The following is a 17,440-nucleotide window of genomic DNA, read 5'->3' as shown; positions in this document are numbered from 1 at the left end:
CGGGTGGGTGGTTGTGTGCGGGTGGGTGGTTGTGTGTGTGTTGTGTGCGGGTGGTGTGTGTGTGTGTGTGTGTGTGTGTGTGTGTGTGTGTGTGTGTGGTTGTGTGTGTGTGTTGTGCGCGGGTGGGTGGTTGTGTGTGGTGTGTGTGGGTGGGTGGATGGTTGTGTGTGGTGTGTGTGGGTGGGTGGATGGTTGTGTGGTGTGTGTGGGTGGGTGGTTGCGTGTGTGTGTGTTGTGCGCGGTTGGGTGGTTGTGTGCGTCCGCAAGTGGGTGGTTGTGTGTGTGGTTGGGTGGCTGTGTGTGCGTGTGTGTGTGTTGTGTGCGGGTGGGTGGCTGTGTGTGTGTGTGTTGTGTGCGGGTCGGTGGCTGTGTGTGTGTGTGTTGTGTGCGGGTGGGTGGTTGTGTGTGTGTGTGTGTGTTATGTGCGGGTGGGTGGTTGTGTGCGTCCGCAAGTGGGTGGTTGTGTGTGTGGTTGGGTGGTTGTGTGTGTGGTTGGGTGGCTGTGTGTGTGTGTGTGTGTGTTGTGTGCGGGTCGGTGGCTGTGTGTGTGTGTGTTGTGTGCGGGTCGGTGGCTGTGTGTGTGTGTGTTTGTGGTGTGTGCGGGTGGGTGGCTGTGTGTGTGTGTGTGTTGTGTGCGGGTGGGTGGTTGTGTGTGTGTGTTGTGTGCGGGTGGGTGGTTGTGTGTGTGTGTGTTATGTGCGGGTGGGTGGTTGTGTGCGTACGCGAGTGGGTGGTTGTGTGTGTGGTTGGGTGGCTGTGTGTGTGTGTGTTGTGTGCGGGTCGGTGGCTGTGTGTGTGTGTGTTGTGTGCGGGTCGGTGGCTGTGTGTGGTGTGTGCGGGTGGGTGGCTGTGTGTGTGTGTGTGTTGTGTTGTGTGCAGGTGGGTGGCTCTGTGTATGTGTTGTGCGTGGGTGGGTGGTTGGTTGTGTGTGTGTGTTGTGCGCGGGTGGGTGGCTGTGTGTGTGTGTGTGTTGTGCGCGGGTGGGTGGCTGTGTGTGTGTGTGTTGTGCGCGGGTGGGTGGCTGTGTGTGTGTTGTGTGCGGGTGGGTGGCTGTGTGTGTGTGTGTGTGTGTTGTGTGCAGGTGGGTGGCTCTGTGTGTGTGTTGTGGGTGGGTGGTTGTGTGTGTGTGTGTTGTGCGCGGGTGGGTGGGTGGTTGTGTGTGTGTGTTGTGCGCGGGTGGGTGGGTGGCTGTGTGTGTGTGTTGTGCGCGGGTGGGTGGCTCTGTGTGTGTGTGTCGTGCGCGGGTGGGTGGTTGTGTGTGTGTCATGTGCGGGTGGGTGGTTGTGTGTGGTTGGTTGTGTGCATCCGCGGGTGGGTGGTTGTGTGTGTGCGGGTGGGTGGTTGTGTGCGTCCGCAAGTGGGTGGTTGTGTGTGTGGTTGGGTGGCTGTGTGTTGTGTGCGGGTCGGTGGCTGTGTGTGTGTGTGTGTGTGTGTGTGTGTGTGTGTTTGCGGGTGGGTGGTTGTGTGTGTGTGTTGTGTGCGGGTGGGTGGTTGTGTGTGTGTGTGTTATGTGCGGGTGGGTGGTTGTGTGCGTACGCGAGTGGGTGGTTGGGTGGCTGTGTGTGTGTGTGTGTGTGTGGTTGGGTGGCTGTGTGTGTGTGTGTGTGTGTGTGTGTCGGTGGCTGTGTGTGTGTGTGTTGTGTGCGGGTCAGTGGCTGTGTGTGTGTGTGTTGTGTGCGGGTCGGTGGCTGTGTGTGTGTGTGGTGTGTGCGGGTGGGTGGCTGTGTGTGTGTGTTGCGTTGTGTGCAGGTGGGTGGCTCTGTGTATGTGTTGTGCGTGGGTGGGTGGTTGTGTGTGTGTGTTGTGCGCGGGTGGGTGGTTGTGTGTGTGTGTTGTGCGCGGGTGGGTGGTTGTGTGTGTGTGTTGTGCGCGAGTGGGTGGCTGTGTGTGTGTGTGTTGTGCGCGGGTGGGTGGCTGTGTGTGTGTGTGTTGTGCGCTGGTGGGTGGCTGTGTGTGTGTGTGTGTTGTGCGCTGGTGGGTGGCTGTGTGTGTGTGTGTGTGTGTTGTGCGCGGGTGGGTGGCTGTGTGTGTGTGTTGTGTGCGGGTGGGTGGCTGTGTGTGTGTGTTGTGTGCGGGTGGGTGGCTGTGTGTGTGTGTGTGTGTGTGTGTTGTGTGCGGGTGGGTGGCTGTGTGTGTGTGTGTTGTGTGCGGGTGGGTGGCTGTGTGTGTGTGTGTGTGTGTGTGTTGTGTGCAGGTGGGTGGCTCTGTGTGTGTGTTGTGGGTGGGTGGTTGTGTGTGTGTGTTGTGCGCGGGTGGGTGGGTGGTTGTGTGTGTGTGTTGTGCGCGGGTGGGTGGGTGGCTGTGTGTGTGTGTTGTGCGCGGGTGGGTGGCTGTGTGTGTGTGTGTTGTGTGCGGGTGGGTGGCTCTGTGTGTGTGTGTCGTGCGCGGGTGGGTGGTTGTGTGTGTGTGTGTGTGTGTGTGTCATGTGCGGGTGGGTGGTTGTGCGGGTGGGTGGTTGTGTGTGGTTGGTTGTGTGCATCCGCAGGTGGGTGGTTGTGTGCGGGTGGGGGTTGTGTGTGTGTGTGTGTGTGTATGTGTGTATGTGTGTTGTGCGCTGTGCGCGGGTGGTTGTGTGTCTGTGTGTTGTGTGCGGGTGGGTGGGTGGTTGTGTGTGTGTGTTGTGTGCAGGTGGGTGGTTGTGTGTGTGTGTGTTGTGTGCAGGTGGGTGGTTGTGTGTGTGTGGGTGGATGTGTGCGTCCGCGAGTGGATGGTTGTGTGTGTGTGTTGTGTGTGCGGGTGGGTAGTTGTGTGTGTGTGTGTGTGTTGAGCGCGTGTGGGTGTTTGTGTGCGTCCGCGGGTGGGTGGCTGTGTGTGTGTGTGTTGTGCGCGGGTGGGTGGTTGTGTGCGTCCGTTGGTGGGTGTGTGTGTTAATACAGAGATGACCTGCTCGATTTGGTAACCAGCTGAGTCAGATTTCCGAGTGGGAGGGTTTGAATTTATCAATGTCTTTGCTGCTGACTTGTCAGAAGGTTTGATTTGTACAAATGACCAGTGCAGGGCCGTTGACAGAAGCGAAAATTGGGCTGAAAGTGCTGATTTGTTGTGATGTCGAATGATGTGAGTACATTTAGATTCCAGTTGTCTCGTAGCTACTTTGCTGAGAGAGATACAAACGGTGCCAGGTTTCCCCGTGAACCAATGTAACAACAGCAGTGGATTTAATAGCTTGTTCAGCAACTCGACAGATCGAGCAAAATAAACAATTTAACGAGCGAAAACAAAGCCCGATTTGCACGGAGATGCTGCTCACTGCTGTGGATGTTCCAGTTCTGTTCAATGCACCACTCGGTCTGTTTAAAGTCAGAGAAATGTTTGGCTGCTTCAGCTTTGAGAAACTTTCAGTGGCAGTAAACGAGGTGTGGCCGATCGGAGTTTCGTCCTGTCATCCAGGCACATTTCAGTTAGTCGCTGCAAAAGGGCTCAAGCTAAAACAGAAGTGGCTGGAGAATCTCAGCAGGCCGCATCAACCAGGGAGAAAGCAGGGTGAACGTTTTGGGTCCATTGAGCTGCCTTCAGTAAGTTCTGATGATGGATCACTGGACCCGAAACATTGCCTCCTCTTGTTTCACCGTGCATATTATTCATTCCTGCTGAGTTTCTCTAGCAACTTCTGGTTTTGTTTCAGATTTCCAGCATCTGCAGTATGCTGGAAACAACCACACACACACGTACACACGCACACACGCGCACACACACACGCACATAACACAACACACACACACACACACACAACCACCCACCCGCACATAACACAACACACACACACACACACACAACCACCCACCCGCACATAACACAGCACACACACACACACATTCACCCACCCGCACATAACACAACACACACACACACACACATCCACCCACCCGCACATAACACAACACACACACACACACACACCCACCCACCCGCACATAACACAACACACACACATCCACCCACCCGCACATAACACAACACACACACACATCCGCCCTCCCGCACATAACACAACGCACACACAACCACCCACCCGCACATAACACAGCACACACACACACAACCACCCACCCGCACATAACACAACACACACACACATCCGCCCACCCGCACATAACACAACGCACACACACACACAACCACCCACCCGCACATAACACAGCACACACACACACAACCACCCACCCGCACATAACACAACACACACACACACACACACACACACACAACCACCCACCCGCACATAACACAACACACACACACACACAACCACCCACCCGCACATAACACAACACACACACCCACCCACCCGCACATAACACAACACACACCACACACAACCACCCACCCGCACATAACACAACACACACACCCACCCACCCGCACATAACACAACACACACCACACACACACAACCACCCACCTGCACATAACACAACACACACACCACACACACATCCACCCACCCGCACATAACACAACACACACCACACACACACAACCACCCACCCGCACATAACACAACACACACCACACACACACCCACCCACCCGCACATAACACAACACACACACACACACAACACACCACACACACAACCACCCACCCGCACATAACACAACACACACAACACACACAACACACACACACACACACAAAACACACACACACACACACAAAACACACACACACACACACACAAAACACACACACACACACACACACACAAAACACACACACACACACAAAGCACAACCATCCACCCGCACATAACACAACACACACACACACAACCACCCACCCGCACACAACCGGTATAAAGTACTGAAGTTGTAGTCCTGTAATTCAATTAAACCATAATCTAGCCAACAAATTCTATTGAATGCTATAATTTAAATTCTAATGTTAATTCAGAAAGAGAGCATCCTGAGCAACACAGTTAGCAACATGTTTTCACAAGAGCCATTTTGGTCTCCATTTTCAGGATTGGACTCCATTTTTAAGGAAGGATATTGACACTAATACAGTATAGGAGAAAGTGTGGACTGCAGATACTGGAGATCAGAGCTGAAAATGTGTTGCTGGAAAAGCGCAGCAGGTCAGGCAGCATCCAAAGAGCAGGAGAATCGACGTTTCGGGCATAAGCCTGTGCTTTTCCAGCAACACATTTTCAGCTCTAATACAGTAAAGGCACACTAAATTGGTCCCTGGGGTGAGGGGGTTGCCCTGTGTTGAGAGACTGAGTAAATTCACCCCTCTCCTCTGGAGTCTAGAAGGATGAGAGGTGATCTCAGTGACTGACATGTGATGTTTGACACACAGCCATTGTTTCTGCTACCCAGGGAACCAAGAGCACAAGGGACAGTCTCGGGAGAAGGGTCAAGGTGAGGAGAAACTGGAGTTGTAGCTCTTGGGGATGTACGGCCTCACATCGGATTATGGATGCTTCATTATCCAGTATGATTAGATTAGATTAGATTACTTACAGTGTGGAAACAGGCCCTTCGGCCCAAAAAGTCCACACCGACCCACCGAAGCGCAACCCACCCATACCCCTACATTTACCCCTTACCTAACACTATGGGCAATTTAGCATGGCCAATTCACCTGACCCGCACATCTTTGTGACTGTGGGAGGAAACCGGAGCACCCGGAGGAAACCCACGCAGACACGGGGAGAACGTGCAAACTCCACACAGTCAGTCGCCTGAGGCGGGAATTGAACCCGGGTCTCAGGCGCTGTGAGGCAGCAGTGCTAACCACTGTGCCACCGTGCCACCCACAAATGGGAGGGTGAGATGGCGAGATCTTTGGCTTCAGGGAATCATGGGATATGAGGAGCAGGGTAAAAGGATGATGGAGTCCCAAGGTCAGCCATGGTCATGCTGAATAGCAGAGCAGGCTTGATGGGCCGAATGGTGTACTCCTGATCCAACTTCTCCTATTCTTGATTGAGCCTAATGGCTTTTGTACATATTTATTCCTGTAATATCTTAATAACATTGGAGGCAGAAAGCTGGGTGGAGAGAGGAAATGAAGCAAGAGCTGGTTGAAACAAAGCTTCTTAAATGTGCAGCTTGGATGTTTCTTCAAGTTTATTGTCTGTGGTTGTGGTGTTTGAGATTAGCTTTCGATTACAAATGTTACTAATCGAGTTTGAACTCAACCAAGGAGTGCCACCGCAATCTCCCGGGCCCTGTGATATCGCCACTGTCTCCCCATAACACCTGGTCGCCATTGGAGGTTATTAATTGAATTGAATTTTTATTTGAAGTTACTTACGGCTTTCTGTGCTGTTTCTCCTCCAAGGACAAACTATCCTGGCAGAATGAGCGGGACATTTACACCACCCCAGGGATGAAACACGAGAATGTTCTCCGCTACATTGGGTCCGAGAAACGTGGATCCAACCTGGAGATGGAGCTCTGGCTCATCTCCTCCTTCCACGAACGGGTAAGGGTTTTCAGATCTTGGCCCGACTTCACGTCACCACCCCTCTGGCAAAGGCCGTGCATTGTCGAGCCCTCAGTCATCTTTCCAAATATCCACCAGCCATGCAATGCTCTGAGACCACTGCACATGCCTCTCGGATTCTGGCCTCTTTTTAATCCATCCATCGTTCGCTGTCTGGGCCTGAAACTCTGCAATTTCCTCTGTAAACCTCTCCTCTTGCCCCTCGCCTTTCAACCCAAGTGCCTCAGTATGTGTCTCTGTATCTGTTTTCTTTCTGCTGACACTCCCTTGAAGATCTGTGGTTTTGTTGTTCAAGGCCCACTCCAGGGCATGACCACAGAATTCCTCGCTGCTCTCCTGAGCAATCACGGTGCCGTTGTAAGTACAGTCTTTCTGGTATGACGCCAATCTAAAGCCGTATCTGCCTGATGAGGCTCTATTTCCATCTGTAATCCCGGTCAATATTTTTTAGATTAGATTAGATTACTTACAGTGTGGAAACAGGCCCTTCGGCCCAACAAGTCCACACCGACCCGCCGAAGCGCAACCCACCCATACCCCTACATTTACCCCTTACCTAACACTATGGGCAATTTAGCTTGGCCAATTCACCTGACCTGCACATCTTTGGACTGTGGGAGGAAACCGGAGCACCCGGAGGAAACCCACGCTGACACGGGGAGAACGTGCAAACTCCATACATTCACTCGCCTGAGGCGGGAACTGAACCCAGGTCTCTGGCGCTGTGAGGCAGCAGTGCTAACCACTGTGCCACCGTGCCGCCCACATTTATCCCTCAATGAACATTTAAAAAGAAAACAGGTAACCTGGTCACTAACATACTGTGGGAGCGTGCTCAGTACATATTGCCTGCCATGTTTCTGACATTACAGCAGTAACCACACTTAAACGCTTCATGGTGGACTTCCAGTGCATCACCTAATTATTACAGTTCAGAAGCAGGCCATTCAAGCTCTCTTGTCTGTCCTGGCTTTCCCAGTGAGCAGCTCACCTCGTGCCTTCTCCCTGTACCTCTGCACTCTGTTCCTTTTCAAATAACTCTCTAACTCTCTGCTGAATGCCTCCATGTAACCTGTCTCCACCAGCCTCCATGTAACCTGTCTCCACCAGCCACCCATAACCTGTCTCCACCAGCCACCCAGTAACCTGTCTCCACTAGCCACCCAGTAACCTGTCTCCACTAGCCACCCAGTAACCTGTCTCCACCAGCCACCCATTACCTGTCTCCACTAGCCACCCAGTAACCTGTCTCCACTAGCCACCCAGTAACCTGTCTCCACTAGCCACCCAGTAACCTGTCTCCACTAGCCACCCAGTAACCTGTCTCCACCAGCCACCCATTACCTGTCTTCACTAGCCGCCCAGTAACCTGTCTCCACCAGCCGCCCAGTAACCTGTCTCCACCAGCCGCCCAGTAACCTGTCTCCACCAGCCGCCCAGTAACCTGTCTCCACCAGCCGCCCAGTAACCTGTCTCCACTAGCCACCCAGTAACCTGTCTCCACTAGCCACCCAGTAACCTGTCTCCACCAGCCACCCATTACCTGTCTCCACTAGCCACCCAGTAACCTGTCTCCACCAGCCGCCCAGTAACCTGTCTCCACCAGCCGCCCAGTAACCTGTCTCCACCAGCCGCCCAGTAACCTGTCTCCACCAGCCGCCCAGTAACCTGTCTCCACCAGCCGCCCAGTAACCTGTCTCCACTAGCCACCCAGTAACCTGTCTCCACTAGCCACCCAGTAACCTGTCTCCACCAGCCACCCATTACCTGTCTCCACTAGCCACCCAGTAACCTGTCTCCACCAGCCGCCCAGTAACCTGTCTCCACCAGCCGCCCAGTAACCTGTCTCCACCAGCCGCCCAGTAACCTGTCTCCACCAGCCGCCCAGTAACCTGTCTCCACCAGCCGCCCAGTAACCTGTCTCCACTAGCCACCCAGTAACCTGTCTCCACTAGCCACCCAGTAACCTGTCTCCACCAGCCACCCATTACCTGTCTCCACTAGCCACCCAGTAACCTGTCTCCACCAGCCGCCCAGTAACCTGTCTCCACCAGCCGCCCAGTAACCTGTCTCCACCAGCCGCCCAGTAACCTGTCTCCACCAGCCGCCCAGTCAGTGCATTTCAGACTTTAATCACTCACCTGTTGCTTTTTTTTTTTGTAAATTCATCTTGATTTGCATCCCCTCGTTCTCTGTTTTCACAAGTGGAGGCAATTTCTCTCTCTCTTCCCCCTGTCTAGACCCCTCGTGATAGAACATAGAACAATACAGCACACAATAGGCCCTTCGGCCCTCGATGTTGCGCCGACCTGTGAACTATTCTGAGCTCGTCCCCCTACACTATCCCATCATCATCCATGTGCTTATCCAAGGATTGTTTAAATCTCCCTAATGTGGCTGAGTTGACTACATTGGCAGGTGGGACATTCCACGCCCTTACCACTGTCTGAGTAAAGAACCTGCCTCTGACATCTGTCTTAAACCTATCATCCCTCAATTTGTAGTTATGCCCCCCCATACACACTGATGTCATCATCCAGTGAAAAGACTTTCACTGTCTGCCCTATCTAATCCTCGAAGCATGAATGTCTCTATCAGATATCCTCTCGGCCATCTCCTCTTCAAGGAGAGCGGTCCTAAGTTCTCCAATCCACCCTCATTAATGGTTCCAAGCCTTGAGGAACTTCATGGTCATGAATCTTTTCTGCACTCTCACTCTTGTCATTAGTACAGATTATGATGACCCTGCCTGTCGTTATTACTACGCAAGCTCCCATTCCGAACTGAAATCTGGCACATTCAATTAGATTAGATTAGATTACTTAGTGTGGAAACAGGCCCTTTGGCCCAACAAGTCCACACCGACCCGCCGAAGCGCAACCCACCCAGACCCCTACATTTACCCCTTACCTAACACTGTGCAATTTAGCATGGCCAATTCACCTGACCCGCACATCTTTGGACTGTGGGAGGAAACCGGAGCACCCGGAGGAAACCCACACAGACACGGGGAGAACGTGCAAACTCCACACAGTCAGTCGCCTGAGTCGGGAATTGAACCCGGGTCTCTGGCGCTGTTTTATTTGGTCTTCACAATATGGTCACTGAACCATAAGCGCACAGACGTGGCAGATTTGGTTTTAAAACAATTTATTATGCAAAAGAAATAAAGATACATAATTTACAGATAACATATATATAAAGATTTAGAAATGCACTGAAAAATATCATCCCATTAGACCCATAAGTGACTCTTTCCAGTACCCACACCAGACAGCATTCCATTGGTATCAGGAGGTGATTGCCCAGTGGTATTATCATTGGATTGTTAATTCAAGAAGCCAGATAATGTTCTGGGGACTTGATTTCTAATCCTGCCACGGCAGATGGAGGAATTTGAATTCAATAGAATAATACTGGAGGTAAGAATCTAATAATGACTATGAAGAACCCATCTGGCTGAGTAGTGTGCTTTCGGGAAGGAATTCTGCCATCCTTACCTGGTCTGGTCTATACAGCAATATGGTTGATTCGTAACTGCCCTCTGGGCAACTCGGGATGGGCAATAAATGCTGACCTAGCCAGAGATACCCTCCTCCATGCAGGAATGAAACAAAACCCCCTAGGGTGAAGTTATCTGTAGCTTCAAATCCCCGTCTTGAGAATTTAAAACCCACTTCCTGGAGCCCTGTACAACTGAGCATAAACTTGCTTAGCTCCAAATAACACCTTATTTTATTTTATTTTAAATCTGAAACTATCTCACACAACTTCAGCCACAACTGCTGCAGAACTGCGCAAACTGAGACTGAGCAAACCATAGTCAAAAGAAAACAATCAATCCTTGACCTTCCAAATGGGAGCCTCACACACAACTGCTCCTTCGTTCGCCTGTGCCTTTCTCCCAGTGTTAACAACAAGTCCATGTGACCTAGGTTTTTCACCATGGCAACAGAAATACCTCAAAGTTAATCATTTCCCTGGGATGGGGGGGTCCAGAACTAGAGGGCATAGCTTTAAGGTGAGAGGGGAAAGATTTAAAAGGGACTTAAGGGGTAACTTTTTCACACAGAGGGTGGTACGGGTATGGAATGAGCTGTCAGAGGAAGTGGTGGAGGCTGGTACAATTACAGCATTTAAATGGCACCTAGATTGCTACGTGAATAGGAAAGGGTTTGGAGGGATATGGGCCAAGTGCTGGCAATGGGGAGAAAGTGAGGACTGCAGATGTTGGAGATCAGAGCTGAAAATGTGTTGCTGGAAAAGCGCAGCAGGTCAGGCAGCATCCAAGGAGCAGGAGATTCGACGTTTCGGGCATAAGCCCTTCTTCAGGAAACTGCTGCAGAACTGCGCAAACTGAGACTGAGCAAACCATAGTCAAAATATGACTATGATTCCTGAAGAAGGGCTTATGCCCGAAACGTCGAATCTCCTGTTCCTTGGATGCTGCCTGACCTGCTGCGCTTTTCCAGCAACACATTTTCAGTGCTGGCAAATGGGACTAACTTAATTTAGGATATCTGGTCAGCATGGATGATTTGGACTGAAGGGTCTGTTTCTGTGCTGTACATTTCTATGACTCTGTGAATTTTTAAAGATCCTTCATACACACCCCTATGCTACTCAGTCAAATTTAAAACTCCAAACTCAAAAATGAATGATATTAAAGGCGGCACAGTGGTTAGCACTGCTGCCTCACAGCGCCAGAGACCCGGGTTCAATTCCCGCCTCAGGCAACTGACTGTTAAGTTTGCACATTCTCCTTATGTCTGCGTGGGTTTCCTCCGGGTGCTCTGGTTTCCTCCCACAGTCCAAAGATGTGCAGGTTAGGTGAATTGGCCATGCTAAATTGCCAGTAGTGTTAGGTGAAGGGGTAAATGTAGGGGAATGGGTCTGGGTGGGTTGCTCTTTGGAGGGTTGGTGTGGACTTGTTGGGCCGAAGGGCCTGTTTCCACACTAAGTAATCTAATCTACGAATTAAAACATATATAAATTTTAGATCTTAACATCACACCTTGGATCACAATGCCAGGTAAAGTAAGAATTCCCACACTGACTCATGGAAGCTCCATTATCAAACATCCATCAGGTTAAAAAAATCCAGTAACCATTATTCTCTGTTTCCTATTGCCTAGTCAATTTTATATTCACAATACAACTGTCCCTTTTATTCCACGGTCTTTAAGTTTGCTCACAAGTCAGTTATACGATCCTGCATCAAAAGCCTTTTGGAAACTTCTGAGGCAATGCGGTGTCCTTTACAATTTGACACTGGCTCACGTGAGAAAACAGAGCGACTGATCCAAAGGCTTGGTCAAAAGAGCATCCCTGAGGGCTAGAGCAATGCGGGAAGAAGTTCTGGACAGTTCGGGCCCAGGTTACTAAAGGAGCAGCCTCAGGGTGTGGAGCCACGATCATTGGGAACACTGAAGGACAAATGCAGATTACCTCAGAGAGTTGTAGGGGTTGGAAGTGGTTACAAAGATAAGGAGGCTGAGGCCATGGAATGATTTGTAAAGGAGGAAAATTTCAAACTCTTTGCTTGCCAGCTCCTGGATGATCATTGGACCATGAGAAATAAGATTATAAAATATAGGAGCAGAATGAGGCCATTGGGCCCTTCGAGTCTGTTGCCCCATTCGATCACAGCTGATTGGTTTCTCACCCCCATTCTCCTGCCACCTCCCTGTAAACCTCGATCCCCCTCACTAATCAAGAACCTATCCATCTCTGTCTTAAATGCCCTCCATGACTTGGCCTCCGCAGCCCTTTGTGGTCATGAGTTTCATAAGAGACACCGCCTAAAGAAATTCCTCCTCATCTCAGTTCTAAAGGGTCGTCCCTTCACTTTGAGGCTCTACCCTCAGGACTTCGTCTCTCCTACAAGTGGAAACATCTCCATTCCACCCAGGCCCCTCTGTGTTCTGTAAGCTTCAGTCAGATACCACCCCCACCCCCAATCATCCTTCTACACATGTGGTCACTCTGTACCACAATGGGGTCCACCAGCTCCCACATCATGCTGGTACAACACATCGCCTCACCCTACCTCTCTATGGTATTTGCTCAGTTCTTAATTTAAGTTTCAAAGATTTCCTACTGGTCTTTTAATTTGTGACCCGTAAATATTTCCTATATTGACCTTCAATCCAAAAGTGACCTATAATAGCCAAATGAGTACAGCAGACTTGGCTATAACCAGCACGCACGAGAAACTGGCACAATTATATACCTGCAATACCACACTCTACCGCGATGTCCAAGTATTTATGCAATAAATAAAGTATAACAGTGGTGTGTATAGCCCCTACATTACATTTCTATTACTTATAGTAAGTTGTTACATTGATTTTAGGAGGTATATTGATGATTTTACTTAGATTTTAATGAGGGATGTTGATGTCTGAAAGCTTTGCAGGGTTTACTGCGGTTGGATGTACCTCTTGATTATCTGTAGCTATTAAAATGTTGAAGAGTGTGGTGCTGGAAAAGCACAGCTGGTCAGGCAGCACCCAAGGAGCAGGAGAGTCGATGTTTTGGGATGATTGAATTCCCGATGAAGGGCTTATGCCTGAAATGTCGATTCTCCTGCTCCTCGGATGCTGCCTGACCTGCTGTGCTTGTCCGGCACCACACTCTCAACTCTGATCTCCAGCATCTGCAGTCCTCACTTTCTCCTTGTAGCTATGACAAACCAACCATGGGTTTCCTGTGATGTCACTTTTTTTTTGCTGGGATCCTGATCCTGGGCTTAAATTTATCCTGTTCTTTTTTTTAAAAAAAAAAGCCCTTCCAAACAATGAGCCAAAAAAAGTAAGTGAAAATCCCCTCTGCTCCGAATTCTCACACTGTCTCTGAATTCCCTGAACGGTAAACTCACTTGGACAGTGCTTCGCTCTAGACGCGATCTCCTTCAGGATCCTGGAGTAGACCTTTCAGGCAGTCGAGCGATGGTCCGGAGCAGGAACACTGGAGTTTTAGAATCCCCTGCAGTGTGGGGACAGTCCATTTGGCCCAACAAGTCCACTCCGACTCTCCGAACAGTTACCCACCCAAACCCATTCCCCTACCCTATTACTCTACATTTCCCCTGACTAATGCATCGAACCTATACATCCCTGAACTCTATGGGCAGTATAGCTTGGTCAATTCACCCTGACCTGCACATCTTTGTGATTGTGGGAGGAAACCGGAGCACCCGGAGGAAACCCACGCAGACACGGGGAGAATGTGCAAACTTCACGCAGACAGTTGCCTGAGGCGGGAATTGAACCCAGGTCCCTTGTGCTGTAAGGCAGCAGTGCTAACCACTGTGCCACCGTGCCGCCCAGGAGTGGCCTGGGCTTTGCCAATGTAGGGTAAATAAAAGACTGAACCATCTCAGCTAACGTGGTTGACATCCCCATTGGCGCTGCGTGATGAGTGGACACATAGCCATTGACCTCCATCTTGTTTCTGTTTAAACACAGGGCTCGTTGTCCGATTATCTGAAAGGCAACGTGATCAGCTGGAACGAACTGGGTCACATCGCGGAGACAATGTCCTGTGGCTTAGCTTTCCTTCATGAAGACATTCCCCGATACAAAGGAGAGGGCCCGAAGCCTGCAATCGCCCACAGGTATGATGTGAGGGGCCCTGCTGACATTATCCTCCCAACTTAAGAAGGGAGGGAAGCAGAAGACAGGAAACTATAGGCCGGTTAGCCATTGGTCAGATTTCAGAGTCCGGTAATAAAAATGAGATCGCAGAGTGATTGGAAGTGTGTGGTAAAATAGAGCTGAGTCACAAATCGTTTAGAATTCTTGGAAGAGGTAACGAGCAAGTTAGACAAAGGGGAGCCAGAGGACCTTTGGATTTCCACAAGGCCTGACACAAAAACAAGAGCTGATGGTGTTAGGGACAAGTTACTGGCACGGCTGGACTATTGGCTGATTGGCAGAAGGCAGAGCTTGAAGATAAAGAGGACTTTTTCAGGATGGTAATTGTGGAGTTCCGCAGGGGTCATTGTCGGGACAGCAACTATTCCCATTATACATTAGCGATCTGGAATAAGGAACCGAGGGCAGTGTTGCCAAGTTTGCAGATGGCGCAAAGATAAGGGCAGGGGCAGGTAGTGCTGAGGGAGCGGGGAGGCTGCAGAAGGACTTGCTCAGGCTCAGAGAGTGGGCAAAGGAGCAGCAGGTGGTGTACAGTGTGGGAACTTACAGGGTTGTGCATGTTGGTCAGGAGATTTAGAAGCGTACTCTAAATGGGGGAATTCTTCGGAAATCTGAAACTCAAAGGGACTTCAGAGTCCTAACTCAAGATTGTCTTAAGGTTAACATGCAGGCTCAGTCGGCAGTTAGGAAGGCAAAGCTGAAAATGTGTTGCTGGTTAAAGCACAGCAGGTCAGGCAGCATCCAAGGAACAGGAAATTCGACGTTTCGGGCATAAGCCCTTCATCAGGAATGAGGAGAGGGTGCCAGGCAGGCTAAGATAAAAGGTAGGGAGGAGGGACTTGGGGGAGGGGCGATGGAGATGCGATAGGTGGAAGGAGGTGAAGGTGAAAGGCCGGAGTGGGGTGGGGGCGGAGAGGTCAGGAAGAAGATTGCAGAGGAGATGACCTGGGGGGTGCAGTGAGAGAGAGACTCACTGAAATCCTTATAGAGGGAGGAAGAGAGCTTCTTCAAGGAAGGCATCCTTGCAAGAGGAAGGCAAATCCAATGTTAGCATTCATTTTGAGAAGGCTAGAATACAAGAGTAGCGATGTATTGCTGAGGCTGGTACAGTCCACTTTAGGAATACTGTCAGCAGTTTTGGGCCCTGTATCATTTAGAAAAGGGAGTTGAGGGGTAACTCTCATATGACTACACTCTGGGAAGCGAGATTGAGCTGTATCTCGCAGACAGTTCGAAAACCAGTCGACCTGACTTGATGGGCCAAAGGGCCTCTTCTGTGCTGTTTGACTCCATAACCAGTCAAAAGGACAGATTGCTTTCCTGGCCTCGGGACCAATGACCTGGGAGCAGGGGCTGGTGCATGTACGGAATGCAGTAGAGGAAGGAGTGGAGACTGCTCCAATTCCAACATTGAAAAGGAACCAGTCACCCTCCTTCAGGCCATGAAAGCCCCTTGTTTGATGCTGGCTGCAGTGCATTTCAGTTCTGTTCTGTTTTGCTGATAGTTCCTTCTCAATCTCAGCCTTGGATGTTCCGGTTGAGCCTCATTGCAAATTGCCTTTTGCAGAGGAGGGAGAATTCCAGCATTCTGCAACGCGAGTCGATGGGTGCTTTGCTTTTCTTTTCAACCAACCTGTTTGGACAAGCCTCAGTGGCCACTGCTTTCTGAGGTGGGATTTGAACCTGTCCCCCCAGCCCAGAGATAGGGACATTGCCACCCTGACAGGAGGGCCCCAGTGTTTGCTCCTTGTGGCTGATGATTATGCCCACATCCGTATCTCTGGCTATTGCCATGGCCGTGGTGACTGATGGGTCAGTGATTGAGCCGGACGCTGTCTGCTCACTGGGACACGGGGAAAACGCCTTTAGCAGGTCCGTTTGCTCTGAACTTGGTGTGCGGGTTTCTGTGCACCGGAGGTCTCTATTGGCAGCCCATTGGTCCCGAGGCCAGGAAAGCGAGCTGTCCTTTCAACTGGGCTATGGAGTCAAACAGCTCAGAAGAGGCCCTTCAGCCCATCAAGTCAGGTCAACTGGTCTTTGAACTGTCTGCAAGATACAGCTTAATCTCGCTTCTCAGAGTGCAGTCATATGAGAGACTGTGCACCACAGTAATGGGCCATATGGCCCAACAAGTCTATCCCAGTGTTTGTGCTGTATATTAGCCTCCTCCTGTTCCTCTGTCCTTCATTATCACTCGATATCCTTCTATCCCTTTCTCGGTCATGTGTTTCTCCAGCTTCCCCTTTCATATATCTGCGTGATTTACCTCAACTGCCCCATGAGTTCTATTCCCTCTTCACATTAGAGTTCACCCGCCTTTATACATTGACCTTTCTTGAAGTGCACACTCATTTCTTGAGGGGAATTTTTTTTTGCCTTTTGCCATCATTCCGTGTGAATCCAGTAAATTCCCACTCGCCAGGAATCTTGTGCAACCTGTAATCGATGGGAGTGGATTCCCTCGATGCCGGGAAATGCTCGCTTGGCTTCCCCTCTCTCTCTCTCTCTCTTTTTCTATCTCTCTCTCACTCCCTTTGGCCAGACCTTGGAGACGGTATTTATGAGCGATGCTGTCCAGAACTGGCAGATTCACGTAGCCACCAACAACTCCACTACCAAACCAGCCACCAGCTCCCTGTCCCTGTGTGTGCCGGAGACCGGGGTGTTTACCACGTGTGGGAGGTGGTTTTGGAGAGCTTTATGCCTGGTGCCTACAGTGGAGGGGTTTTAAAGAGAGCTTTGTACCCAGCTTCTAGGGTAGGGGCGTGGGGGTTTGGTAAGCCCAGAGTCTACCAAGGAGACAAGTTGCCACAGCCACACTGCTTCTAGTGAAGTGGCTCAGTGGTTAGATTAGATTACTTACAATGCAGAAACAGGCCCTTCAGCCCAACAAAATCCACACCGACCCGCCGAAGCGCAACCCACTCAGACTCATTCCCCTACACCTAACACTACGGGCAATTTAGCATGGCCAATTCACCCTAATCTGCACATCTTTGGACTGTGGGAGGAAACCGGAGCACCCGGAGGAAACCCACACAGACACGGGGAGAATGGGCAAACTCCACACAGTCTGAGGCAGGAACTGAACCCGGGTCTCTGGCACCGTGAGGCAGCATTGCTAACCACTATGCCACTGTGCACTGGTGCCTCACAGCGGCAGGAACCTAGGTTCGATTCCCACATCGGGGGGGGACTGTCTGTGTGGAGTTTGCATATTTCTCCCTGCGTCTGCGTGGGATGTTTAGCCAGTATTTTGAAGCCGTGGTCCAGAATTCTCCTCGTTTTTTGGTTGGGATCCCTCATAAATAGCTCCAGTTCCGTGACTG

General features: G+C 50.7%; 1 protein-coding gene across 1 annotated transcript in view; it reads left to right on the top strand.

Annotated features, from left to right (window-relative positions):
• Positions 1 to 6,282: 6,282 nt before the first annotated feature.
• The window catches only part of LOC132814274 (activin receptor type-2B-like), a 30,273-nt gene continuing 19,115 nt past the window's right edge, over positions 6,283 to 17,440 (top strand). The window contains exons 1-2 of the mRNA XM_060823460.1: positions 6,283 to 6,432; positions 13,923 to 14,071. Of these exons, the coding sequence (XP_060679443.1) occupies positions 6,337 to 6,432; positions 13,923 to 14,071 (245 nt within the window). The 5' untranslated portion in view covers positions 6,283 to 6,336. The remainder of the gene's footprint in view (positions 6,433 to 13,922; positions 14,072 to 17,440) is intronic.

This window comes from Hemiscyllium ocellatum, unplaced genomic scaffold (assembly GCF_020745735.1).
Source record: "Hemiscyllium ocellatum isolate sHemOce1 unplaced genomic scaffold, sHemOce1.pat.X.cur. scaffold_780_pat_ctg1, whole genome shotgun sequence".
In the NCBI taxonomy this organism is placed as follows: Eukaryota; Metazoa; Chordata; class Chondrichthyes; order Orectolobiformes; family Hemiscylliidae; genus Hemiscyllium; species Hemiscyllium ocellatum.
The sequence above is the reverse complement of the archived record's forward strand: the minus strand, read 5'-3'. Positions and strand labels throughout refer to the sequence as shown.